This window comes from Watersipora subatra, chromosome 1 (genome assembly GCF_963576615.1).
Source record: "Watersipora subatra chromosome 1, tzWatSuba1.1, whole genome shotgun sequence".
In the NCBI taxonomy this organism is placed as follows: domain Eukaryota; kingdom Metazoa; phylum Bryozoa; class Gymnolaemata; order Cheilostomatida; family Watersiporidae; genus Watersipora; species Watersipora subatra.
This window is the reverse complement of record NC_088708.1, coordinates 43427813-43455805: the sequence shown is the minus strand read 5'-3', so window position 1 is coordinate 43455805 and position 27993 is coordinate 43427813. Positions and strand designations below refer to the sequence as shown.

Genomic DNA, 27993 nt, shown 5'->3' with positions numbered 1-27993 from the left:
CCCTCCTTGATATAGGATACGTGGCTAGTCGATAAGAAAAAGTTTTTTCTGCGAAGTGTTGCAATTTTCAAAGCGATTATTCTAAATATTTTTAACGACATGGCTTTAGCTCGGCATTTTACTCGCTCTATATTAGGAGGTGCTGCTAATTCGTGTTGGGCGTCACCTTGTTCTCGCACTCATCCAATTTCCAAACACATTGCACAACAGTTTCAAGGAGCTTGCATGTACGGTGGGTTGTTCACAATGAAAATATTTGTCGGAAACGTCTTCAACATTTTATTTTTTTTATAAAATTATAAATATTTAGATAAAAATTTATTCATTTGCTTAATAGGTATTTCTTTGTAAGCTATTTAGATACTATTGCTTCTCTTTATATCCCTGCCTAGTTTTACTATATTTATTCCAATAGGTAGTTACATGAAAAAGAGACTTCGGCACACCTTTTGCAGACTAGAGTCATTTAGAGCTAAAAATACATAGATTATAGTTTTAAGGACCATTTCAAAGCTCAAAATGGATATGAGTTTGTACGGAAATGCTTGCTTTTGGGTAATGACCAACGGGTATCCAATTCAAAGCACTGGTAATTATACTTCCAAAACTAATTATCTCAAGTCAACTTATTCTCAGCTTTGCCTTATTTATTCATCACGTTGGGCATCTGGAATAAGATCTAGGCTATTGGCAAAGTGGTCAACATTTGGTCAAACAATGCAAATTCAACCTTGTCAGTCCACATTAGCCCTGTTTCTGTCTAAGTCTTCAACAGGCTCTACTGGTTGCTGTACTCACATATACTGGCTATACTTACAAATAGCCTCTCATTAAATAAAGCGACATAATAAAATCATCGTTACAAAATATGCCAGTTGTGAATGTCCAAATAAATACCGGAAAGTGATTACAAGATAAATATCCCCTTACATGGTCCTTCATTTTTTGGAAGACTTAACCATTTAAGTTCACCGTCAACAAAGAGTAAGTTAAGCAAATAAGCAAGAAAAAATGGAGAAAACGCAAATATAACCTGCAACACTGATAATAAACCTGTAATAATAGAGGCTGAAACATAAAAGATCAATTTTAGCACTGAAAAAGGTCATTCCCTATATGTTAGTTCATTATAGCAATCATGTTTGTAGCTGTTGGTAATGAGGCGCTTACACGTCACCAACTTGTTGGCCGCTATGCTAGTAGAGGTCAGTTCTGTATGTTTGTAGAATAACTATTCACCTTTTTCACGACTTGACCTTATTAGTCGGTCATTGAAGTTAAGTTGAGCGGTAAAGATGCTGCATTTTTTGCTGATTTACGCAGTGCTTCAAACTGTGAACTTGTGAATGAGTTGTTTCGGCGACAAGTTGACAGTAAATCGCAAGTCGGGCAGAACCCAGCTATACAAAAACTAGGTTGTCTTAGCGCTGCATCTGATTATGTACCTAATTGCTTTCGCAGGAACCAGGCCTGTATTCACTGGTTGCAAGTTGGGGCGGCTAATTTTAGGCGACTAGTTATGAACACCTGGGGGTGTGGAGGGGGCGGTGTAAGCCCCCAACAGGTTTCTCTTATGTAGGGCCTCAGCCGGGCCTCTCATGTGAAGTTTGAAAATTTTTATCGGAAAGTATCAACATTTTTCTATTTTTTGAGATTTGTTTGGTTTTAGGTGATGTGACCGACGAGATGTTTTTAAATTAAAATAGGCAAAACTTGATCGCAGTTAAAATGCTCAGAAAAAAGACATCTTTTTTTTGAGCATTTTAACAAAGATCAATTTTGCCGATTTTATTTTAAGTTTATATGAGGTTTCCACGCTTTCGATGGGACATGGCCAAGCGGATGTTTGGTAAAACTTCATATTTTGCAAACCTTTATAAAAGTCATTAACAAGAATATTTTGCCACTGATGATGATAATAATGACCCCTAAGAACTACTAAAAGCTGATGTTTGTCTCTATGGCTTGAAATAAAGTGATATTCTACAGCGATAAAAACCATCTCCATAGCCGTTGGGCAAATAACTTTTCGAATAAATGATGTTGAGGTCGAGTTATCTGAAGCAATTCATCATTGCGTGAGACCAAACAAATCCGTCCGAGTTAACCTTGTGTTTGAGATGAAATGTTACATTTTATCTGAGGGCGAGTTATTGGAGTTTGACTGTATTTAGCCGCGGAAAGTTCCTAAAAAGTTGGGGCGGCTCAGCCGCCCCAGGGAATACGGGCCTGGCAGGAACTCGACTACACTTTATATTTGTATAAGATTGGATTCAGCTAAGCTTATAACAACTTATAGTGCTGTATCTAACATAAAAAACTGAGTACGTATACAGGTAATTTAGGGTTACCATATACATTACCCTCTAAATTTTAGCAGTTGACCACAAAAAGTCTATATATACATGTGTGTTCATAAGCACATTTCACAAGGTTTAGTGCTGATAAAAACAGTTAGTGTGCCAGGACATGTCAAGCATCCGCCAATCAACCTGGACATTACTAAATAAATATTTTGTAATTTCAATTTTAAGATAAAAATCAGCAATGCAAGAAATCCATTAATTTGTAGGCAACAATTTCTCATAAATATGTGATGCACCAGAATAACCTTTTAGCAACTCTGAATTGTAACCATGGATTACATGGAAGTCTTAATTTAAATAAGCTTGACAGTCTGTAAATGAATGCATGTTAGATGCAGCGAAATTGCAGCCATATTTTTTTGCTGCTTTCCATAAAAGATATCTAAAAACACAAGAAATACATAAATTTTAACTGTTGCTAGCCTACATCTATATTAGCGATCCGTATCTAACTTCGTATCTACTTCTGTACATGTATCTACAGGAACTTACAATAATATAATTGTGGATAAGAGGGGAACAAAGAACAATGTCGGGTTTATACAGCTGAACAGGCCAAAAGCTTTGAATGCTTTATGTGATGCATTAATGAAAGAAATGGAGGCTGCTCTTGAAGATTTCAGCAAAGATGGGGACATTGGCTGTGTAGTTTTGACTGGCAGCGAGAAAGCATTTGCAGGTAAAACAAGGAACTATAGTTTTTTCAAACGTACAATTTCATCGTTAACAGCTATCACTCCACTTGTGTATTTGCTTTCAATGATATGCTTGTCACGGATGAAGTTTTAAGGAAGGTCATATGATTATCACTGCTAATCAGAAATAGTTGATAACAAACATGTGCATATGTTAGCTCTATTGCAATAGTTTCAGTTGTCCAAATTGTTGTAGCTGGTGCTGATATCAAAGAAATGCAACCACTCCAGTTTAGTGACGTTTATGGTGGCAACTTTTTGGGTTTCTGGAACAGTTTAGCTGTTTTTGATAAACCATTGATAGCCGCAGTCAATGGATATGCAGTGAGTATGCTAGCCTTTTTTCTCCAATATACTTGTCAATTAAATTAAGTACAGCCGGACCATGAAGCTGGTCATTTATAAACGTATTTATGTTTGTTTGTTAGCTCGGTGGTGGGTGTGAGATTGCAATGATGTGCGACATCATATACGCCGGAGAGAAAGCTAAATTTGGCCAACCTGAAATTCTTTTGGGAACCATTCCTGGTAAGTCAACTAAGACAGAACACGCTTGTTTCTGTTATTGCTGTTAAAATATTTTGGCATAAGTTTTGCTTGTAACAGTTTTTTATTTAATTTGTAGTCATGCGACAGTTGAAGTTTGACTAGTTTGTTCAAGTCTGTCTCACAAAAGCGCATCTTTACAGAACTTTTATAAAAATAGTAAACCATAACGGATATTAAAACTGTGATAAACTATAAACACAAATAAATAAACTATAAAATCTAATAAAACCATTAAACAAAAAAGGAAAACAAATAAATTGATTTTAAAATTCCGGTTTTTGGATTCCTAAGGTTTTAGCATTCTTACACATACAAACAAACAGCAACTTACGATCACTCCAACAGATGATTTTGTTGACATAGAATTTGAAGACACTTTTTTAACATACGGTATGAAGTATTTTCAACACATTACATCTGTAGTTTTTTAAACATTGCAGTTTTTAAACTTGTACATATTTACTTAGCTCTCCTTCACATAGTTTAGTTCAACTGTGCCTGAATAATATTAATCAGTGTGTTATACCTTTTCTTTTAGTTTTAATATCATGAACTCCAAGGTGATTAGTGCAAAGGCTTGCTTTTGTTTCTGTAAAATTATAGACAAAGATTGTAGAAGATTAAACCATAACTGTCACGAACAACTTTTATCGTATTTATTAGGTAAATCAGACACGCTGATTTCGATTTTGTACTCAAAATAAAGATTAATCCACTAACCTTCAAAGTCATTTAGGCTTTTTTAAAGCGTTTCAATATCCGTGTCGAAAACAACACAATCGGCATTACAAGCTCCGCCCATAAATATGTGATGAAACCTAGCTTTTTCAGGAATGGAAGTTAGGAATGTTTAGTCCGATTTAGAATAATAGAAATTGGTGTCTTAAAACCCATTGTTATCTAAATCCAGCCTGTAAAATAATTTCAGTTTTTTATGAAAGGTATATAAACTATTTAAAATTGCTCGTAGCTTGTTACATGACGTTTAGATGGGCTGAACACCGAGAAAAATGAGCTCAAAAAGCGTGGTTTTATCACAAGCTAGCGTTGTTATTGCGCTTTTTTAAATCTGCAATGCTAAATAGCTTATCTACCTTTCAGAAAAGACTGATATTATTTTTAAGGCTGAATTTAGATATTAATGGATTTTAAAACACCCATCTCTATTATTCTAAATCGGTCTAAACATCCCTACGTAACTTCTGTTTCTAAAAAGCTAGGTTACATCACGTATTTATGGGCGGAGCTTGTTATGCCGATCGTGTTGTTTTCGAGACCGATATTAAAACGCTGTAAAAAAGCCTTCATTACTCTGAAAGTTAGTGGACTAATCTTTATTTTGAGTACAAAATCGGAATCAGCGTGTCTGATTTAGCTGGTAAATACAATAAAAGTTGTTCGTGACGGTTATGGTTTAATAAATTATCTGGGTCAATATTTAAAAATCTATGAACCCGTCTGGGAATCAATGCCAGAAATAAAGCAAAAAAAGATGATAGATGCAAAAAGAGAAAGACTGAAATTAGTGAAAGTGGAAAGGCTTGACGCGATAATTAAAGATAAAGTATAAAAATAATAAGCCTGTGGATCTGTGTGTCAATCTGGCTATAGCGCACACTGATTATTTTACCAATGCCGCCACGCATTTCGATGCCCCTATTAAGAAATATTTTTCGTAAGGTTCAATTACTATATCTGGGGTCAAGGCCAATTCTTCTCCGGCAGACAATTATATTGTCTCCGTGGGAAGAGCCTCGACATTATGTCTCCGTTCAGTCAGACAAAGACAAGACGATATCTCATTTTTACATTTGTACCGGTATCGAGAGGTACCAGTATCGTCGTATTCTAAGTTTTGATGGATAGCTTATGGTGGAACAGAAATCTTTTTATGTACACACACTTTTATGCAAGAATTGTAATTATTAATTCTACAAATTCAGAATTTTTACTTTGTTTTCTCAGTTCGTATTAATTGTATCATTACCGAATCATCTTTTATTGTAATCGTAGCAAAACCGAACGAATTTAGCTATTACTTGCTAAATTACACTTGCATCTAAACATTTTGATAGTCGTTGTGTTTTTTCTAATTTATTTGACCTGCACAAAACACTTCTCTTTTGATATGTAGTTTGAAAGTTAGAATGGCAAATGTTGTTATATGTTAAATACAAATCGATTTTCTGTCCAAAAACTGTTTTATTACCCGAGCAACGACGGGTAGCACAACTAGTAGTATATAATGCATTCGTTTTAATGTAATTATCATAGTTTTTGAACTGTTCAAAAGTTGAATGTATCAAAATATCAAATGCACAATCAGATTAATTGGATTATGCTAAATTAAAGTTCAGTAACTCTTTAGAACCTTTTCTTGTGTATCGTTAATTTGTTGTATTTCTAAGGCTGGTTTTACTATTGCTTATAATTTAGTATTTTTGCATAGTTTTGTATAACACAATTATTTAATGTTATATATAATTGTCGTTGTTTTTGCGCTGTAGAATTAATTCAATGAAATACAGGATGTTCTTTTATGATTTTTTGCTATAAATTATGACGGCTTTGATGATGTAAAAAATGAAATTTTGAACAAGTTAACATTTTGGAGGTTTGACTGGCAAATTTTTGTTTGGTTTGATTGTTTTTATTCTGTAACATTTTGTTTTATCAGCACCAGTTCCATGGCTGAGTTCTATCTATGTCCATACAGGTGGTGGTGGCACCCAAAGACTTACCCATGCCGTAGGCAAATCCAAAGCTATGGAGATGATATTAACTGGAGATCAGATAGGTGCAGTTGAGGCTCATCAATTTGGTAAGCTCAGCGCGTGCAACTCTCTCTCGTTATTTTCTGGCATAACTAGTCAAGCGGTTGTTTGTGTGTGAGTCCTAAATTTAAGACAGCCTAAAGGGTACCCACAACGGGCACGTATCCATAAAGGGCAAGTATTCACAAAAGGCAGGTATCTACAAAGTCCAGGTATACACAAAGGGCAGATATCCACAAAGAGCTATATCCACGAAAAGCAAGTATCCACCAAGGGTTATATCCATGAAAAGCAAATATCCACAAAGGGCAAATATCCACAAGGGCAGGTATTCACAAAGAGCAAATATCCACAAAGGGTGGTTATTCACAGAGGGCAGGTATCTACATAGGGTAGGTATCCACCAAAGGCAGGTATTCACAGGTATCCACAAAGGGCATGTATCCACAGGTACCCACAATGCAAAAGAAATCAGCGCATTAAATCCTATGAGTGGGAAGCCAAAGTTCAATGTTTTTATTTATAGTGAAAATGTGGGCTGTTGTATGAAGAAAAGTAACTTACATCTTACAGCTTACAATTTCAAAGAAGGCCATATCTTTCTTTTCACTTGCTTATATTATTGGCTTTACTACATGAGCCTTTGACTTCATAAACTTCCTACAACTGCCAGAACACTCGCAACTGCCACGACCTCCGATATCAGTGTAGCCCGGGCCCCACAACTTCGTCTTATAACATGCCTTTTTGTCCTTTTTAAAAAATTCTGTGTTTTTGGCGGCACCAGGACTATGAAGGAGCTCAATTGGTTGCACAAAACTACACAACTGCAGGTAATAACTCACATTACGCGCCACATAATTCCATTCTATGGGCTGTTCCTCTGACCATCTGACCCTGTGCCACCGTCAAAGCCTCCTTCCTGCTGTCATTGCTTCCCATACTCCCACTGTAACGTTAACAACCACAAACACTGTTGCCCAGGCTACCGTCACTAACAATTCTTTCGGTAACTACCCTTGTGACTAAAATGTCTGTCTCTCATGTCATCATGTTATTCAAGTCTACACATGAGACATTGAATGTCATTTTATGAATGAAGCTGTAAATTAAAATTTCAAACGATTAGCCTGCTACAGATCAAAAAAGTCTTTACTATAGTAAGACTCGTGTCCGCAAGTCTGAAGCCATGCTCAGAGCGCTAGGAAAAAGATTCCACCGCACTGGTATCAAACTCAGGGCATCAGATTCAAAAGCAAGCATGCTACCACTCCACTACTCTGTCACCTTATCGTTTCAGTGGATAATCATGCATATAGTGCTTATCAAGTAAAGCCTTTCAAGATGTATTATATCCAACAAACTATACAAACTGGTTTCACTCATCAACTCTAGTAAGTTACAAGGGAAGGTCAGCATTTTCAAAACATCATGGCGAGCATTTTAATGCAATTATTAGCGATGCAGCTTTATGTGAACAGAAGCCGCCGAGCATAGTGTCGCAAGCGTTTTGCTGCGCAAGATTACTACCGGGGTCTCACAGCCGATATGGGAACCAGGCTTTAGCCTTTAAGTACCTCCGTGGTCTTGTGGATAGAGATTTGGATTGCAAACCTGCGGATGCAATCTTCGTGAGTTTGAATCCAGCTCAATGCGAAATTTTAATATCCAAGATTTTAATAGCTATAGCCGGACAGACCGACAGATATCCAAACAGACTGACAAATTTTGAAAAATATATATGTAAAGATATTCTATTTCAGCGACTGAGGGGTTTTACTCTGAATAGTTTGTAATGTGGCAGAACTCTATTCCTCCGTTATCTCTCTCTCTCTCTCTCTCACGCAGGTCTTGTGGCCAATGTATATCCTGTTGATGAGCTGGTAGACAAGGCTATGGCAAAGGCAGAGAAGATAGCAGGCCAGTCAAACATCATCACCAAGATGGCTAAGGAGGCTGTGAATGCAGGTGAATTATATTTCTTAGATTTATGTTATTAATTATTAAATGCAGTGATGATTCATGTTAGGAGGTTTATCCGTTCTACCATAGATGTAGCACAACGCAGAGGTTTTATTTTAGTGGCCATGGCTGGTTCTTTTTGGCCTTTTCTTGGGGAGTTTTGATTTTGAATTTATCCATAAGTTTGTCTTTTTTATTTTTCAAGTGACCAAGCATATTGTATAGTAGTTTATACTGTTCATAGTTTATCAAATCATCATATTATAGTACATTGGAAACACAACTCCAATTTAAACTGTATAGGCCACATATTTACACATAGGGAATATATCTGTGCTGGTCGCAGTTGCTGCTTTGTTAATACCTTTTCAGCGTAACCTTTTTGCTCATGACTTTTATATCTCAGTTTCCAGTGTTAAGGGATCTGTATTCGACTGATTCTATCAATTTCAACTGTTGTGTAAATTACTTTGTAAATTGAATCATGTAATCATCTATCTGTCAATGGGACCAAGATAGGCTCTCAAATTACCTACAACATAACGAGACATGCATAATGTTATAGAAAAGTAGTTTCTCTGGGATTTTTCTTACATTTTACTTACAACTTGTGCTTAGAAGAGTTGTCTGCTCTTGGCAAACAGCTTGAAATTCACAAATGTTCACCGAGTGATCATTTTCATGTTTACTGAGTGAACATTATCATGTTCACACATGTGTACTTTTGATTGAAAAATAATATCGTTTTATTGCATTGTTTCCAGAAACACACAAAGAATTATAGCGCGAGCTATATCCAGGCTACAAGTGTTTTCAATTAATATACCGAATAGTTTTATTTGTTGTATTGTTTTTATAATTTTCTCAGTACTGTCGTAATGGTGCTCCTTTGTGAACAGGATTCCTTTCTATTTATATGTTACTTAGCCTGCAGTACTATGTGGAATGATACTAGTTGGTGCACTGTTTAATAATGACTGTGTATTGCACTTGTTAATGGCTAACTGTCAACAGAGCTAGATAGTAGTCTGGTTTAGACGATTGTCCAGTTTAGCCAATACGCATATACATGTATCTCTATACTGTATATATATATATATACATACGGTTAGAGAAAAAAAATCACATTACAATGTATTCATTTGCATGGAAAGTTTCTACAAAACTGACTTTATGAAATCCCTGCTCTCCTACATTGGTTAATCAACTATCTGCGCCAAATTAAAAAAAATATTTGTAGGCATTTCTTAGCCAAAATGTTTTTAAGTCAGCTTTAGTATGTTTTGTTTAGCCCGTGAATAATAGTGAAATTTGGGTCAGGCTAAATCGCATATGTGCACATTTGCCGGATTTGTATTCATTAATTGAATAATGACTTACTTGAAGTGTGTAGCTGTTAATAAATTGTGTTAATGTTAATAACACTTTGTCATTCTAAAAACTGACAATAATAAAAATTGTGGCAATTTTTGTTTGGAAACTTTAACGGCTGTTTGCAAATCCTTGCATGTTTCTAGCATTATTTGTTGCGAGTAGACACTTAATATGATGAATTTAATCATTCATTGACTCAGATCACTAGGATTATACAGTAGATCATGTCATGTGATGTACTTGCAGCGTACGAAATGTCACTAAATCAAGGTGTGCAGTTTGAGCGACGACTCTTCCATTCCAGCTTCGCTACGGTGAGTTTGTATTATGAGCTGAGCACATTTGTTTATTAGTTATATCGATGCTAGCATGAGTTGGTCTATTCGTTATTTATTTTTTGTAGGCGGACAGAAAAGAAGGTATGACAGCATTTGTTGACAAAAGACCTGCAGATTTCAAAAACAAATAAATATAGATTTGATAGACAACTGATATGTTGAATAGACACAAGACATTCATGCTGCTTATTTCCCATTTTTACAATTCTGTCTACAGCCATGTCAGCTTCTTCTGATGGGGTCTTTTGTTGATTTACTGTTTCATACTGAATGTATTAATTGAGCCATCTGATATCTTGCTCTCTTGCTGTTCATCGATCAGGGGGCTTGTCACCGGAGGTAGCTAATGAGTCTAGGGGTATGTTACCTGCAATGGAATTACAAAAGATGAGTCAACTTCTGCCAGCTATAAATCAATCATCTCTTTTGCTATTCGCTGTCCAAGGTATTAAAGACTCTAAACCTAAGCTTACAAGATAGCTTTTAATGCTTGATTTCATGTAAGACTTTTAATCCAAATAAATTGGATACTACAAAGGGATACAACCATAATTCATGCTATTTACATATCTGTGTTAACACATTTTGCTTTCTATTAGTCGTTTTATTTAAAAAGATTTTTATTTGGACTTGCGTGGAACTGCTAAGGTAAGAAGTATGGAAACGTTAAAGGTGTTGTGTTGAACCAGCAATCAAACCTCATAGAATGAGGTTTGATTTTTAGAAATGAGAATTTTAGAAAGGCCATGTCAATCGTGTAGGCACCAGCATCGATTAAATAGCAAAACATGCTTGATACTGCCTGTGTACATGTATACATGTTGAAATATAACAACAAATGTGTAAGGCAACAAGCAGAATTGATAAACTAGCTTCTGACATCTTACCAGGAGGGGCTACAAAATACCAATCTTCTACAGTTTTGGTAGCTTGGGACAACGTCTCTTCACGAGTAAGTTCTGTGGTAGCAATATCTTCTCGTAAATACGCCACCCTGCAATAGAGAAATCCGTATGGTCTTTGAGTGCCTATGCACAGTTATAACCTGCCCATCTCTAGGTTGGTAGATAAAGACCAGCTCGCTGCCCATGATGGATAGATTGAAACAGAGGGTGTACGTCAATCACCTGCTGAAGTCAATTGAGGCCATATATTTATGATTCTGATAAGAGAATGGTCAATGAGATTTCTAGCAGATTAACTTGCTGACTGTCTAGAATCTATGCATTCTATGGTAAAAACTTATTTAAAAGCATCACACTTAACCATTTCTCAACGATGTTAATTCTATTGAGTCAACATTATACTCTTTAAAATACATTCAAATTGTAAAACAAATATTACACTTATAGTCTATACTTGAAAATCAATGAAAGAGTTTGAGGTAATGTTTGATTATGTGAGTTTGATAGGGTACAAAATCAACACGCATAAAACTAGCCACACGGTATTTGTGATTTTAAACCATTTTCAATTGATTTGCATCCCATGCATTGACCAAGTATGTATAGGGTCTCATTCTACGGTATGTATCACTTGCCAAACACTCATCCATCCAATCATGAAACCCGACGAAACTGATGGCAGAAGTTGTACCACCAGTTCAGGCTGAGATCATAATGCAAACGTAACATTTATTCCAACCTTTATTGAACCAGCAATTAAGAAATGTGTATACTTGCCCATCTTCTAGAAGAGAATGCAGAGGCTCCACTCCATCTGTAGGAATATTTTGGATCTGACTTACATAGACGATGGCTTCATGCAACTGTTGAATACCTTGTTGACTCTCAAACATAACTAAAGATGTCCGCTCCAAATATTTGGCTAAGGCTTCCGAAATCTCTGGCAACTGCAACCCAGTAGAGTAAATGACAACTTGTTAGTGAAACAAGCAAAGGGAGTTTATGCTACCAAGGAGATAGTGAACATGTTAATCTTTTGCTGTCACCAAGTAGGTAGTAGAAATTCCACAACTCTCATGCAACAAGACAGCAAAAGTTGAGACTTAACCTGATTTTAGTAACAGCAGACTATATGCAAATATTCTGTCTAAATCAACAAGTTCTGAAATGACATAAAAAACTCATATTAAGCAGTTAAACTCTATGTAACTAAAAAGACACAAGCCCGCTGACCTAATTAATAACTATGTCAGCAGGCTTGTACCTTTTTAGCTACATTGTATAGCTTAATTAGCCTTAATCTAGAGCTTTTACGGTATTTTCACTTAGAATAGGTAAGACATGGCTATTGGTTAATCAACTAGTTCTTATATTTTTCTTACTTGCATTATTTTCATTTGTAAACCACTCCATGTTGTTATCAAATTATTGACCATGACAGCAGTATACTTATTTTCAAGGTACAGTTGCAACCGCAGTCCATGGGATCAGCAGTAACAGCCAAGTACCGTACACTTGTTATTTTATTTCCATCAACAATGTTAAATTTTAAGATGTAAGTATAAATGGATTAATGCTATTAGTGCAACACCTTAGAGGGTGACCCATTACTAGTCCCAGCTGATTGACCTGACAACAATAAACAACAATACAAATATTTGGTTGCTATAATAACAATAGTACACGGAGAAGGTAAAGCAACTCTAACCTCGAAGTTCGACGTATCAGCTGGCTCCCATGTCGGTTTCCTTGGCACCTAAAGAGCAATCAGTGTTAATGCATCAAAAGCACTGCAAATACGGCTGCAAATTTTATTTTAGCATTGCAACTAAAATTGAAAGCGTTGTTTCTAATTTCGGACAGCATAGCTTATTTCCTAAACTAAAATTCTACTAGTCTTTCAAATAAGGCTGGCAGTCTTTCAAATCAAGGCTTTCAAATAAGGCTGGCGCACTTGAGTATATTTATTCTAGCTATCTGTTCCATTTTCAATGCACATGCAATGTCAATATTAGCAAACATGGAATATCAACAAAAGCCATGAAATATTAACAAAAGCCATGGAATATCAACACAAGCCTCTTACCTTACTAGAATATCGAACGCCTTGAGCTTTCAGCGATGATGGTACTTGTAATCTGAATCGGGGAAATTTGACGTATTTTAAAATGAGTCTCATTCTCTACCCGCTGCAAAGCCACGTTCGTGTGTTCTTGTCATTAGCCTGCAAATGTTTTACTTTAAATAACAATTTCTGACCACAATCAATTTCACTGCTGACTATATATGAATATACGTATATATGTATTTATATTATAATAATTATATTATTCGAATAAGTATACAAGAATCAATTATTTCCATGAAGGCAACAGATAGTTAAGCTCAGTCCACTGTCTGGGCTTCAGTGAGAAAGTTCTATTTAACATCTCAACTAGAATTTACTTCAAGATTCAAGTCAGTAAAATAAAAGAATATTTTTAAAGTTGAAGGTCTCTTGACATAATTACTGTGGTTGTAGTTCAAAAACAGCAATTTAAATTTTTCTCTAATATGAACAAAGTTGCAATCATTTACAATTATAAAATAGTTATTGGTGTACTAATAGACAAGGGGAACATGCGCCATGTAACATGATTTAGTATTGAGTGTACTACCCGCAGAAGGCATACAGGTTACTATAACTCCAATTAATATTTGTTGTGGTTCATAATTGATCTTTTTTTGTCTTGCTTAAATCAGAAGGCAAGACGATGACCAATAGCAAGTACATGTACATCCTTTCCAACATTCAATTACAACCGATGATTATATCTGTTATTTTTTTACTATTGTGTAATTTCCTCAAATCTGAAGCGCGGTCTTGACCTATAGGGTTCAATCTCTGCGATACCACAGACTGAAAGCAGCATTTGAAACACTGTACTAGCTTACAAAAAATATTTGATTGGCTCAAAAATGGTGGATTAAAAGTACTGACAGTTCAACTGGTTGACTGGCAAAGGGCTAACATTTCTGTATAATTAAGTATTTACATTGTATTAGATTGCAGTACAAACTTGCCCTGCTAACAGAGCCTTCAGTTTCAGTAAACTTTTAATGATCTTCTCCCAATATGTTTATGCAATGCCTATAGAATACTCACAATAATATTACCTTTATGTTCTGTTACCAGCATAATGACAATACAGGATTTTGGTACCATAATGCCTACATTAAGGATTAATTATGTCACATTCCTTTAACCTTGTTTTTCAGATTAACTTGCATTTTGTGTGTGAACATACCCTTGAAGATATAGTATGATATCTGGTTTGCTTGCTGCCAACAGAGGCTGCACATTTGTAAAAGCATTTTTCCGCAAACAATGGCTCTGTGATCTTCGCTAAACAAGTTTGAGCCCGCTGCCAAGGAAAGCTCAACGATTAGTGACATTCCCGATTGCAGAGAGAAAGTTAAATTTGAATGTTATTCCTATCACCAATGGTGACTTTTTGGAAACTGAACCCCAACCGGCTGCTCGCAGATCAAAGGCTCATAACCACAACACCACTCCTGCAAGTCAAGTCTACAGTAGAGCACTTTTATATAATTGTTAGTCTCACTTTCATAATACGTACATTCATAAATTTGTGTTACAATAATCAGATTACAATGATGTCCTTGACATAATACTGTATTTAACCACATTCAGCAAAAAACAGCAAAGTAAGAATTATTTTTTATTTCAAAAAGTGAATACAATAAGACTTGGTTATTTATGCATAACTTGGATATATTGCTGCTCTTTTACCTTTTGCATTTTTAGAACTATCCAAACTTGCAATCTGACAATTTATCTATAAATTGAGTCAGTACTTGATATTTTAGTGCCAGCAAAGCCATGAGCCGTTTCGTTTCAAAAGCAGATTGCCAACTAGTAAAGTAGGCCTATACACTTAACTTTGTCATTATTCCCGATGAATGAGCACTGTTAACGGTTAAACAAAAAGTCCTACACAATACTTTTACTTAGTTCATCACAAGTGGCGTAGGTATGATGATTTGGCTAAAATGAATATAAGAGAAATACCGCGCCCCACAACCCGTTGCTCTCCTAGCCAACCTAATGGTAAAACAGAATATTCTTTTATAAAATCATTCAAAATTTGACCAATTGATATAATAATTTCAAAACAAAGTTAATTTAAAACTCTGTCATCGTGTTCTCATGTTTGTTTTAGAAAGCAGGAGTATGCGCTCAAGACAGCTATAGTTCAGGCTACTTAGATTTTTAAGCGTAATTACGGAATTGAACGCTAACAAGGAAAATTGCTCTTGCAATATTTACAACAAGGCTAGTCCACGCATATTGCTCTACTCTGCATACACTTTAAACTGTTTTGGTAGACGAGTTTAGTTTACTAGATTAGAAAAAACATCACGCAGTTACCGATAGACTAGTCTTCTATACTCCATGTACTTGCATTTAGAAAAGGTGGGCTCAATTTACCAGAATCCCCCGTACGTTTATGCACATCTAGGTTGTCTGGTTAAAATTCACAATTCCTACGGCACTATTTTTAATTTGTTGCAAACTCGCCACATGAACAGATGTTGAACTCGTTCTAATTCTGACTAAGCCGCAAACGGCTCTTAATGCACTCGCCAATTTGACTAGAAATATTTTTGTGAGACAACTCCGTAATTGCTCATGAACATTAAACTTTGGCTTAGGATTATTAATTTCACCGATCGCCATGGAGTTAAATCAATACGAGTTCTATTACTGAAAATAACTGACAAAACATTTCTACATAGAATGCAGTTTGAAGAATTAGTTCGTACTTTCTTTATCATAAAATCATCTTACATTGGCATCAGAATGCAAATACGCCTTGTTATTAATGTAGGGTCATTGTAGACACTGCCTATTTAAGGACCAATCTTATACACGGTCATAGATTAGGATTGGTGCTTAGTTCCACCATTAGTTATATCATTGGTTCCACAAAATTCATGTTAAAGAATTTAAGCAGCTATGTGACCATTGCAGGGTAAAACTGTGAGCTTTATGAGAAGACAATTCCTTGTTCCAAGCTGAAATTGATTTACATGTACTTGTATTTGTCAAACTTATGATACGTATGTATCGCACAATTTCGAAAGACACTCAGAGCAACTTTTTCAATTTTGTTTTGACATAGTTTAATCTACTTGGAGCAAAATATTAAAAGGAGAGTGAAGGACTGTGGAATTTGTAAGCAGTAGAATATACACACACATTGTGTACTTTGTATGAACATACATTTAAAGTGTTCAACTTTTGAATAACATGGTGTCGCATTCATCTGAGAGTCAACTGATATAGTTGAAAAGCTAATGACAAGTTTGTGTTGTCCAATTGATTATAAACTCAAGATTTTAATTACATGTGGTTTGATATGATCATATGCACATGTTTACATATACCAAAAAGCCCTACATTTGATTTAAATCATCTGAAAATGAAATTGCTAAAAATGTTAGTTTAAAGAGCTAGTCATAACCGTTATATAACTAAAGATGGAAAATGCTAATTATAGAAGACAATGTCTGCTTTTGTAAATAAACTTCAGTCTAAAAAATCTAGGAAAACAGATAGAAGTAACCAAAAATATATGAACCGCGAATTTTTTGTTAGACTGAAGATTTAGCAAATGCTCAGTATTGTCTTTGTGACAAGTTCTATCATAGCTCTTACAAAAAACACTTTGAACTTTATTAGAATTACAGAAAAATTCAACTGTAATTAAATCTTGTCCCATTGGCTTCCTTCTTTATCAAAGCTTTCAAAGTGAGACAAGATTTGATTTGCTGCTATTATTAAGTATTCTGAAAGATTTTAAAATTGAGGTTAATAAAAACAAAAGAAAAAGCGTAAAACTCCGTAAATTGCATAATTGCTAAGGAGGTTACCATAATGAGGTCATCTAGTACAACTTACTATAATATGCCTATATGTAAAAGTTATATAAACAACTAACCAATTTACATTGAAACAGAAACATGCCAGCCGCATCGTGAAGCCCCAAATTTAACCACTTGTAACTTTTGTCACAAAAAAGATTTTTAAGCAAGTTTCACATTAACAAAATCGTAGCAGTATTGATTGATGGTTATTACTCAAACTTCTCAATGATAGATTCAATTGCATAGATTACTTTTCCAACCAATAGGAAAACATAATATAAGGGTTTTTGGTTACTGTTACCAAGTGACAGAGATCGTTACAAAATCACATTCAAAATTTATATTACTTTTAATTTAATATTACAAAATATTAAAAATGTTAAAGTTTTTATAATTTGGTTGTTGTCATTGCATGTTGTATAGCCTATTTTAGTATAAAATCTTTACTAGATAGTATGGCAAAGTCTGCCATTATAATTAGCTCTGTATGAAGGTGTACCATGCCTAAGAACTTGATTACCCAATGCGTAATTTATTATATTTTGCTGTGAAAACAGTTACTAATAAAAATTACTTTTGTAATAAACTTTGAGGCCATACTAAAGCATTTTTAAAGATGCTTTATTTTAATTTCCAATTTTAGTTGAACAAATTAAACAAAGTTGAAGACAAGCATTAATCACCCATCACATATTAATCACCCATCACATATTAATCACCCATCACCTATGCTCCTACTAGTATTCATTGTTTCCTTAGGGGAAGTTTTTATGAACCTGCAACATGTTCAAAAAAAGTGAATCAGTTGGTTTCACTGCTGCTACAGATACTTATGTTGGATCTTTGATGAAAAAATGTTTTTTCTATAAATAATGCTGTCAATGTGCGTATAAATGAATGAGGCTTTAAAAATTCAAAGGACCTCAGCTTGTTTGTTGTAAAGTTCATTTTCATTTCTTGAACATCAAATATGAAACGTTTATTCTTATGCTATGTAATAAAAAATCACAAAAGATTTGATCTCTGACCCTTTTGTTTACCAGTCCAATGCCTTACCAATTCAGCCACACAAGCTTGATGTATTCATTAGGGGATAAATGTCGTTATATGAGAGCATATACGCTACCGCTCTCCATTACGATGGGGCAACGTCATGGAATAAGGTAGCTCTTATCAGTAAGCTTACTCAAATTATCTATTGGCAATATGCCAGGCTAATAGCTAGTGGCAGACAACTACATTATCTCTCATTATTTATAAGCTGATTTTTAATACCCGCAGAATGTCGGGCATCCAACTAGTGTATAAATATATACATATGTACATGTATATTTTCTAATTTTCATTACTATTTCAGCGCAATGATCATTACTAAGCATTTGCCAAAATCAAAATTTTTTTAATCAAAATTTTTAAAATGCGACAAAGTTGCAGGTTAAACGCAGATAGATGATAAAAAATATTCTTTTCCCATTACACAACCAACTAATCATGCTGCCTAAATAAAATATACAGTGTTATTGGCCAGAGTAGACGCAATGTATAAAATGTAAATTGTGCTTTCATTGCTATGTTGCTCACTTTAATAACGCATTCATATCTTTGTAGCAACAAGTTTTTATGTGAACAAATTAAATATTTTGTTGTTTCAAGTTTAAGATCCGCTAGAATGAAATAGACTCTCTTTGTTTCCTAGTTAATGAATTAATTAAGCTGCTATGACTCTAGCACCACATCATGTTTTACATAAATAATTAGCTCAAACATTTTAGCCTACATTTTAGTTATTGTATTGTAGTTGCTCAATTAACTAAATTCATAAAATGTCAGCATCTCTGAATGAAAAGCATTAACAACTACGTGTAAGGAATTGTTTAAATAAAATAATATACAATATGCATGTGTAACTATACACTCAAGTAGAAATTATTTAGCAATAACTACAAAATTATTGTGTCTAAATTAAAAGAAATAATGGTTGTTTTACAAGAAATTGTAGCCATTATTTATCAGAGGTATTATTATACATTCCATATAGCGCTTATCAAAATTTGATTCACGCCTCGACGCTTTGGCGGAATTGTTTTCTCTTCAATCTAAGGATGCGTAGTCCAGAGCATTATTTGGCGAAGTTTGACTGAAGATTTGGCGTCTTTTAGTATAGGCATCTTAAACAATCAACGTGATAGAGCCGCTTCGTTTTGGCCAACGGATATTTGTATTGCTATTATACATAACGATGTAATTGTTAAGACATACGAACGTATACCATTTATTCTCTATACGTTTGTGATAGAATTTATATATACTGCTGTGAATTATAAGCAAACAAAAGTTATCAGTTGTGAGTAAAGTACGTATATATTTTTATATCCAGTTCTAAACTTCATTCAATAATATTGTCACATTCTGTCTCTGTTCGTGGTAGCATCAACATTGCTGTGTCTGATTAAATTTTATTAAAGGTAATTTTAAATTCACTGATCTTGCTTATCATGTTATCATCCGTCAAAATTGTTTGTTAGTAAAGTTTTAGTATTGTTTTTTCCTTGTTTGGAGTTTGGAAAATCTGTTATATTTTGGCTATATCTGCATATCTTTGTTCAAAATTTTTTTGTCAAGTGCATTTCTTTTGATATTTAAGCTGCTTTAATTTTAATGGTTCTGATCAACTTATTGTGACTTAAGTTATTGTGACCTTAGTTCAGTTTTGTAGCTGCCCATGGATACTCAAGCTTAGGCCTACTAGGTTTGATCATGTCTTTGATTATTTTTTTTTATTTTTTTGCTTACGTTTAGATTGTCAAGTAATCTTTACAAAATTTTTATTAGACTACTAACAAAACAAGGCTGCTCGTTTTGTTAGTGGTCTAAAGGGGAGGGAGGGTGTAACCCCAGAGAAGGAATTGTTGAGACTTGATTCATTGCAGAATCGTATGAAAATTCAGAGGGTCAAGACCTTCCATAACATAATGCAGTCTGGAAACCCTTCTTTGCAAGAATTAAATGATTTTATTGAGCAGTGTTTTAATGATGAGCGTTCTGACACTCGCGCAAAATGTCAGGGTCAGCTAAGAGCTATCTCATCTAACCGAAATGCATATTTTAACAGTTTTATACTAAAAACAACCAGAGATATGCGTATATTTTAATTGATACTTGTACGAGTCTGATGGTCTCCACTTCCATCTATGGGTAGGCTAGGGACTCTATTTTAACCTGAACTTGAATTAGATTGTTTCTGGCTTGGTTAGGTCGCAGAGCTCGCTTGCGCCTTCACAGCCTCCATCTGAATATCTAATTTTGGGTGGTAATAAAATCTGGCAAAGTTCTAGCTTGCTATTAGCTTGTTTTAAATAGTGTTACAAATGCCAGGGAACTATATATATATATATATTACAAGCTTGTGTTTTCAATATAAATAGCCTTTCTTGACTCATGAAATGCTTGCTAACATAAATTGTCAATTGCCAATGATATAGTATGGACTTAGGTTGGCAGGAGGCCAAGGGTGGTACTAATTGTTAGAACAATTAGTAAACCCGAACTCTAACATACAAAGCTTCACCATTACTAATTTGTGGATAATAGTAACATTTTTAGTTTTATTTAGGTAGATATAATATGGAAAAATTATACTTAATTATTAATCATTCAATCATTATCTACTGTAATAGTTCGTGTTATCAAGTGTATTGCAAGCCATCAAATTTAGCCTAGTCTGTGAAACTTTCATCAAGTCTACAAATTAAATCTAATTACAGTTAACATATCATGTATGGCGAGTTGTTAAAGCTCCACCATCTTAAATGTCTGACCAACACAGAGTTATGGCGGAAGTTAGTTTTAGTTGTTATGTTCAGCAAAAATCTGTGGTTCAAATTATATGATTCAAATTCAAATTATATGTAAATATAAGTAAAACTATGTAGTCACACATGCTATAAAATAATAGCTTGCCAATGAATAGTAGCAATTGTTGGTTATAGTAAGTGCACGTTGTATTTCTTCAGGTGTAAGAAAAAGCTGGCGAGCTAGAACTATGCAAATGCAGACTGAGCCTTATTAACGGGATCTGATGTAATATAATCACTATATAGCCATCTAATGAACTCCTGACCTATATTATATATACTACCTACATAAGCTCACTATGGGGAATGCACACAGCGAGGACCAGCGCAATATGGCTAGCAGCGCAAGGATGAGGCTACCAATGCCTGAACCAGAGGAGTTAGAAAAGAAATTCAACAAAGTATTGGTAGGTAGATATGAACTCAGCCACTGTCCAGCTCGTCTAATGAAAATCGTAGGAATGTGCTAGTTTTCACGCTGACGCGCAAGACAGCTGCTATTAAATGACTATGAGAATGATGCCACTATTATTCAATTGAAATCTTGTGGAACGATACAGTTCACTCGTGATGGTGTGTTAGTCATTTAATTGCTTGCAGTCCTTGAGAGTGTCATTAAACAACATGTTTTGTTGCCATGACTACGTCTCCTCCAGCACAATTAGTCTTTATCGTAGGAAGCTGCTATCTATGTGGTATTTTGACAGTCAGCCTGCTCGCTAGTAGTTTAGATTTCTTTGATATGGAGGAATGCGTTTTAGTTCCCTGGCATTGGTCCATTAACAGCCAAACGTTTATCAGAGCCAGCCTAGTTTCTCTTGCCTCCATGCATTTCTTGATGACCTCAATCACGCTTGGGTAAAAGAGTTGATGTAATTTCATGAAGTTTAATCATGAATTTAGAAAACTAAACACAATTTGTTTTGTAATCAACGCTGTCGAGCGTTTAGACAATTTCTAAAACAATAAATAGTCGACTCACAAAAAATTGCATCGATGAAATCGGAAACGGTGAGACTGAAGCTTGTTTGTTGTCTATCCTAATGAGAAAATATTCCCGTTTCCTCGACACTTCCTCGTTCCTTAGGGGTTGAGCAGTTCTCTTTATTGTTATGCCACAAGTCCACATCATAGGAATTTTTTTAACGATTTGAATAAGTCAGCATGAGTAGGGCTATGCTGTCCGCTCAGCTAGATTAACAGAATGTTGTTGTACACTGCCCTTTTGACATTAGTGTTTTTCTTTAACATTCTTTCCTTAAGAGCTCGAGCTAGTTTAGGGTGCTCTGGTTTGGTGTGAAAAAAGATTACCACTAATGAAGTGCTTTTCACTGATGCACCAAAGGCAACCGCCATCATTCCTTTGTGGATTAGAAATACCACAGCTCAAGGCTGTGCAGGCACCCGTCTCATGCTAGTGCTTTTGTCTGGAGTGGTAGTTTTATGCTATCTTTGGTCCATACTTAACGCAATAACCGTAACGAATTTGATAAACTCACATCCCTGTCTTGTTTCTCAGATAGCAACTTGTTACTATGTAGTTGATTTGTATCTAGTGTTTACACAATGTCCTGATTACGTGTTAAAGCTAACCCCTGAGGTCATGGTCTATACACATCATGGAGTTAGTAAATGATGCCTATGTTAGGCTTAAGTTTACTGCAAGGCTAGTAGATACGCTCGATGGAAGGGTGGTACCTGATGATTCGTTACTGTGTTGATGGCATATCAATGGTTTATCAATAGTTTCGTCCCATTTGCTACTACGGATACAGCAATTATCCACTCTGATATGATGCATGCGCATCTGACAACGTTTGATTAGACCATGTTTGTTACAGGACATGATGGATCTACCAATCGACAAAGAGCGGGCCATGAGAAAGTTTGATAACGAGAAGAAATGGGATATTGTGTGCGACCAGGTAATAGTGGGTCTTCCAACTGTGTGGCACATGAGGTGGATGAGGCTGTGATCACCTGGCTGCCGATTGAATTAAGTTATGAAAATATATGGGGAAGTGATGCTAGCGGCCTATAATGATGCTCTTGTGACTATCAAATGATTTCTGTTGGTATAGTCGATTGTGTGAAATCTTTTGTTCGCAAACATTGCGGAAGTTAATTACTGGTCAGGTGGTCTATCTAGAAAATGCTCAGTAACTGTAGAGCTGTGATTGATCGTGGATGGGCGTCATTTTGCTCCGAAAATAGGCAACTTCCTTTGCAATTTTAGGAAGGATTGCAGGCGGGCTGTTTCATCGAAACCTCCCATTCATAGATTATCATGGTTGTACTTTTGAGCGCTCACTCCCCTAGTGCGATCTCAAAGATGTTATGGAACACATAGCTGTCATTTCGTGGCTTGTAATAGCTACAGTGACTCCATTTTTAGGCTTTCACATTAATTATTGGAAGATAGCTTTGTCGACAGAGTGACTCATCGCGACATCGGACCATTCACGAACAGTTACTCATACTATAGGCGTGTATCTGGCAATCATTCCATCATACTTATGATTTATTCTCGGAAAGGATGGATGTTTGCTTATCATGTGTGCTTGTTGTTCTGGCTATCTTAGCCTTAGTTATTATTAGTCTTTCAGCAGAGTGTTAGGTTTGGTGAGCTCGTCGTTCAATCTGGTAGAATTTCCAGTCAATGAGCATGTGTAAGACAGTGAAATAGACTCTATGATAGAGTATAAATCAGTAATGTGTAAATGTAGATATGTCACGCTTACACATCCTTATTCCAGTTGTCCCTCTCTGCACTGGTCGATGCAGACAGCCTGTACTTGGCTTTCGGACATAATTAGGACTGCACTGATGTTTCAAGTTTTTCATCGCTTGTTTCGATGCTGAACTATCAGTGTCCACTTTGCACACGCTTGTATGTTGGGACATATGGCTTCCGACGATCCTCAAGCGATTAGCTGCAATTCAATAGAGACAGTTTAAAGTACTTGCTAATGAATAAACTGGTTCGCTATCGACCTGTTCCTCTTGAGGTACTCTCGGGAAACATCACCTGCCTCATAATCTATTGATTTGTTTCATTGACTAGAACTTGCTTGTTATATAGCCAAGGTTGAAAAAGGATTTGATGGTTAGGTAGAAAGTTGTAAAGGTTGACTTGCAAGAAAATTCACATTACAGTTATTTAGTATCAAAAGATTCACCATGTCTCACTCTGCTGTGTTGTGGGTGCAAAATATGTGGAAATGTGATTACAAGCTCCTATAAGCTCAAAAACGAACAGTTAATCGCAGCCATCAAAAAAACGCCATAGATAGGAATCCCTTTTCAAACGGCTTAAATGGGACGTAGTAGAACATGATGGTTTCTGTTTACACTTTCATGCAACCTCATTAGTCGAAATATTTTCACAAATATACTTCACGCATTCAATAAACCCATGTCTATTGTCCTTACGCGCCTATTTCATCATTGTAACGCTGTCACTTTGAGCACTGATATCTCAAAACCTACTGTGAAAATCCGTTTAAATTTTTAACCTTAGTTCGAAGGAGTGCATATTATCCTCTGATAAACATGAGGAGCCTGTTGGTCACCTGTGATAGACGAAAAATGCTGCAGAAGTTGTTTGCGCTATTTGGCCGGAAGTATGGATCACATGATGAAATTACGACTAGATGATTAGACCAAGCTGAAACGAAACTGTAAAGTAGCGAGCATCTATATTTGATACAGGCTTTCCGCTAGAACCCGAAGTGTTTGTCATAAACTAGTGCTACAAAACGTTTTATATCGAGCCTTTTACTGGCTTTTAATTTCACGTGAAAACATCACGTGTCAAAACAATAAACACAATGTTTGAGTACGTAGTCGAAATAAAGAGATTCTAAACTACAGCGTTTTCGTGAAGACTGCGAGTAACTGTTCCGTTTTTTAGCTTTTAAGAGCTTGTAATCACATTTCCACTTATTTTGAACCTACAGCACAACAGAGTAAAACATGGTGAACTTTTTGATACCAAATAACTGTAATGTGAATTTTGTTGCAAGTAAACCTTTAAGAAGTGGATGGACAGTTTAATGTTTGACACGGAAGTTGGTATGGATGTGTTTAGCCTATACTTCTGATGGTATTGACCTTATGTCCAAGATGTTCAGTTAAAACGCTGTTGCATTGCTGGCATTTCATTGGCTAATTTTACCTTGAAAATTACCAAAAACAATGAGCACAACATTGCAATAAAATTTTTCGCAACTAGTGAATGTGGAAAAATATCTCTGAAAGTGGCCTGGAGCATGTTAGTTCCTTGACCAATACGCAATCAATAAGAGTCTAAGTTGATACCAGACATGAAGGAAACTTCGACAAACATGCGTGAGCTGAGCGTGTAGTGGCTGGATCATCTGAGTGTTAAACTCGTCTAAAATGATGCCGACTTTATATGTTGACCACTTCTGCACTTCTCTACACGCTCATGTCTAGTCTCTAGCATTAGTTACAAGCTTCAACTGCATGTTGTAGTTGACAGTATGACAGTATGACATGCAGTTTATAACTGATCCGATATATACTTCTATAATAAAGACAGTGTATTCTTTAGCTTAAATAATTTTACATTTGTTGCTCTTCTTCCTAGAAGTATAGGATAAAATTTGGGTTTTGCAGTAGAAATTGTAAACTGCAGCGCAAAACTAACTTTTCTTGAGTTTTCATTTTCCATTTTTAAAAATTGGTAAAAGTACAGTTTTTGCCCTCTACTAACAGGAGCTAGTGATGTGTGTCATTCAGTACTGTAGGTCTGATGGTTCTCCCGATATTTTGTTAATAATTTTCGACTCCCTTGAAGAGATGAGTAGACTCGTTGTTCTAGGGTTGCTGTGACCTTGTTTTGAATCGGTTTATTAGGCAAGAGACCGGAGGAGCGGTCGCTCATACAGTGCGCGTACTTAACACCATTTTATTACTATGCCGATAATTGGCTCAAGGTTTAGTGGTTTATGACTAGAGGTAAGTGTACAGTATTATAGAGCATTACAGTTGTTAAACAGGCATCTCCCTGGTGTCACGCCCGAGTAAAGTCTCATTTCAACAACGCTTCAATGATTGCATAATCAGCCAATGAAATTATAGAACGATATCCCTGGTAAAATATTTACTGTTGTTATACAGAACAATGGTAGGGGTTGCTAAATAGTTGATCTCTGGTGGAATGACACTAATTACTAAAATCTTATAAGATATCGTCCTTTTACTGTTCCTTTTGCTTACCGGAAATCTGGTCATATAATCATGATTGTTTATGACAAATGGCATAGGCCAGTCAAAACTGTCTGATAATCTAAAGAGCATCCTCTGCTACTGTCTATCAAATATGTGTGAGACATGGAACTTGCAAGATGAAGGATGCATGCCAAGAGCACATCTAAAAATTCCTCTGCCATGCACATTCGTTGGTAACCCCCAGCCTTTCTTGAACTAGTAATATACATCGCTATCATTGGTTTACTATTCATAAATGCTGACATGATTTTAATATATAATATAGTGACTGTTACTATATACTGAGTGTACTAACATCTATATAAAATATAGTGATTATTGCTATATACTGAGTGTACTAACACCTATATGAAATATAGTGACTATTACTATATACTGAGTGTACTAACATCTATATTATAAGATGTGGTTGCTATTGCTTTATACTGATCCAAATTTCACTACAGATTGAGGATGTTGAAATAGATCTCCTGCAGAGTAAAGTGTTTGATTATATTTGATCAGCCTTACAAATGATTAATATCACGGGTTCCCAATTTTTATGATTGTTTTGCCAAAGGCTCTCTAAATCATGGCCAGTTATTTCCTTGTTTACAGGAACTGGTGGCAGAGAGGGAACCTCCCAACCACTACATAGAGAAGCTTCAAGCCCACATGACTATGAAAGGTTCAAAGGTATGTTACGCATATGTTATATCGTAACATGTATGTTATATTGTAACATGTATGTTATATCGTAACATGTATGTCATATCGTAACATGTATGTCATATCGTAACATGTATGTTATACCGTAACATGCATGTTATATCATTACATGTATGTTATATCGCAGCTTCTCCCTCATATTACTCTCTCGCCTAAGTATTTTTGGTGTGTTTGACCTTGAGCGATTGGCACATTTGTTCTTGTTGACTCACATAGAATGAACCTCTTATCAAGGAATGCTCTCTATCGGTGTCATAATACTGACTCATATTCGCTTAGTTAATAAAAATATTTCTGGTAAAATGAGAACATGATTCTTGCAATCAGTTTCCTAAATCAGCCAGTTTCTATATATAATTGCTAACATTAGGCAATCATGGTATAAAATCATTCATCTGGCATTACTCATACTTTGACACTATATGACTGGTGACACTATATGACTGGTGACACTATTGACTGACCTAACATTTAAAAGTTTATTCGATATAAATCATCAGACTAAAGGAATCGAGTGTACTGGCTATCTCAAAAGTTTTCCATATACTTATTCTAACACTCGATATGTTAATATATACGCTACTCACTACTTGTTTTTGTTGTGAATACTCTGTAGATTTTTAGATATTCTCTAAAAATACACAAGAGTGTATTGTATAGTTAGAAGGATGATTTCACAAAGGTCAAAACTTTTTCACACGCCTTCAAACAACTTCATAAGGCTAATACAAGGCTTTGAGTTTCTATGGTGATACCCAAGCGATATAAAGAACCTCATTTATAAGATATGATCAGCAGTCATGTCAGAGGTACAATATGATACTGTCATAAAAACATGGTTACGAACTTCTTATGAGTTTATTTTAAGATATGTTAAATTTCACTAACATTCTTGAATGCACATTTAAAAAAAATGGAGTTGGAACACTAAGAGCCGGCCACACGCTTGCTACAAGTAATCACATTTCCATTTCTTTTTCGCTCATTGTTCATCGTGTTTTGGGGGAGCTGAGGAGTTTAAATGAAGTGTTCATTTATAGGTTGAATTCTCAACTCGCTGACGTCAGAGACCGCAAACTAACGGAAGAATAACAATGGCATCATCATTTCTGACTGCATTGTTAAAGCAGTGATTTATAAATACCAGTAAAAACGAAAGATAATTTATTCGGCAAATATTAACTTTTTACTAGATACGAATCAATAAATAAATAACAGAAAAGGTTAAAAGTTTAAAGACCATGACTAATTTTTTATGTCAAGCGTTTGTTTAACTGCCGG

The 27993-nt window shown here is 35.4% G+C and overlaps 3 protein-coding genes across 9 annotated transcripts in view; 2 read left to right on the top strand and 1 right to left on the bottom strand.

The window, feature by feature from the left end:
- Positions 1-8: 8 nt before the first annotated feature.
- Positions 9-10350, top strand: LOC137392290 (enoyl-CoA hydratase, mitochondrial-like). Its single transcript, XM_068078965.1, has 8 exons — positions 9-232; positions 2851-3045; positions 3258-3385; positions 3490-3589; positions 6327-6431; positions 8233-8352; positions 9967-10034; positions 10124-10350. Exons 1-8 carry the CDS (start codon positions 100-102, stop codon positions 10187-10189), a joined length of 915 nt encoding a protein of 304 aa, XP_067935066.1. The 5' UTR covers positions 9-99; the 3' UTR covers positions 10190-10350.
- LOC137392301 (glutamyl-tRNA(Gln) amidotransferase subunit C, mitochondrial-like) lies at positions 10284-15536 on the bottom strand. 3 transcript variants are annotated; one of them, XM_068078984.1, is made up of 6 exons: positions 15456-15536; positions 13050-13187; positions 12672-12719; positions 11741-11910; positions 10946-11052; positions 10284-10425 (listed from the first exon to the last, which is right to left on the bottom strand). In XM_068078984.1, exons 2-6 carry the CDS (start codon positions 13140-13142, stop codon positions 10370-10372), a joined length of 474 nt encoding a protein of 157 aa, XP_067935085.1. In that variant the 5' UTR covers positions 13143-13187; positions 15456-15536; the 3' UTR covers positions 10284-10369. The 3 variants fall into 3 exon arrangements, with proteins under 3 accessions (XP_067935085.1, XP_067935076.1, XP_067935094.1); XM_068078975.1 differs by having other exon boundaries at positions 15396-15515; XM_068078993.1 differs by having other exon boundaries at positions 15426-15487.
- Positions 15537-19108: 3572 nt separating this feature from the next.
- Positions 19109-27993, top strand: part of LOC137385785 (formin-like protein) — a 36406-nt gene continuing 27521 nt past the window's right edge. For 2 of the 5 annotated variants that reach the window (XM_068072342.1, XM_068072344.1), the window contains exons 1-4: positions 19109-19238; positions 20908-21155; positions 22590-22673; positions 26602-26679. In XM_068072342.1, coding sequence (XP_067928443.1) covers positions 21048-21155; positions 22590-22673; positions 26602-26679 — 270 coding nt within the window. In that variant the 5' untranslated portion in view covers positions 19109-19238; positions 20908-21047. Of the gene's footprint in view, positions 19248-20907; positions 21156-22589; positions 22674-26601; positions 26680-27993 lie in introns of all 5 variants that reach the window. The other 3 variants (XM_068072345.1, XM_068072346.1, XM_068072343.1) reach the window with 2 other exon arrangements.

Excerpts from the sequence above, each read along its gene's own strand:
- LOC137392290 (XM_068078965.1), top strand. The coding sequence starts at position 100 with ATGGCTTTAGCTCGGCATTTTACTCGCTCTATATTAGGAGGTGCTGCT. Across the intron at positions 3,386-3,489 it reads CCGCAGTCAATGGATATGCA|CTCGGTGGTGGGTGTGAGAT; the intron begins GTGAGTATGCTA and ends TTTGTTTGTTAG. Across the intron at positions 6,432-8,232 it reads AGTTGAGGCTCATCAATTTG|GTCTTGTGGCCAATGTATAT; the intron begins GTAAGCTCAGCG and ends TCTCTCACGCAG.
- LOC137392301 (XM_068078984.1), bottom strand. The coding sequence starts at position 13,142 with ATGAGACTCATTTTAAAATACGTCAAATTTCCCCGATTCAGATTACAA. Across the intron at positions 12,720-13,049 it reads GCGTTCGATATTCTAGTAAG|GTGCCAAGGAAACCGACATG; the intron begins GTAAGAGGCTTG and ends ATTGCTCTTTAG. Across the intron at positions 11,911-12,671 it reads CTGATACGTCGAACTTCGAG|TTGCCAGAGATTTCGGAAGC; the intron begins GTTAGAGTTGCT and ends ACTGGGTTGCAG.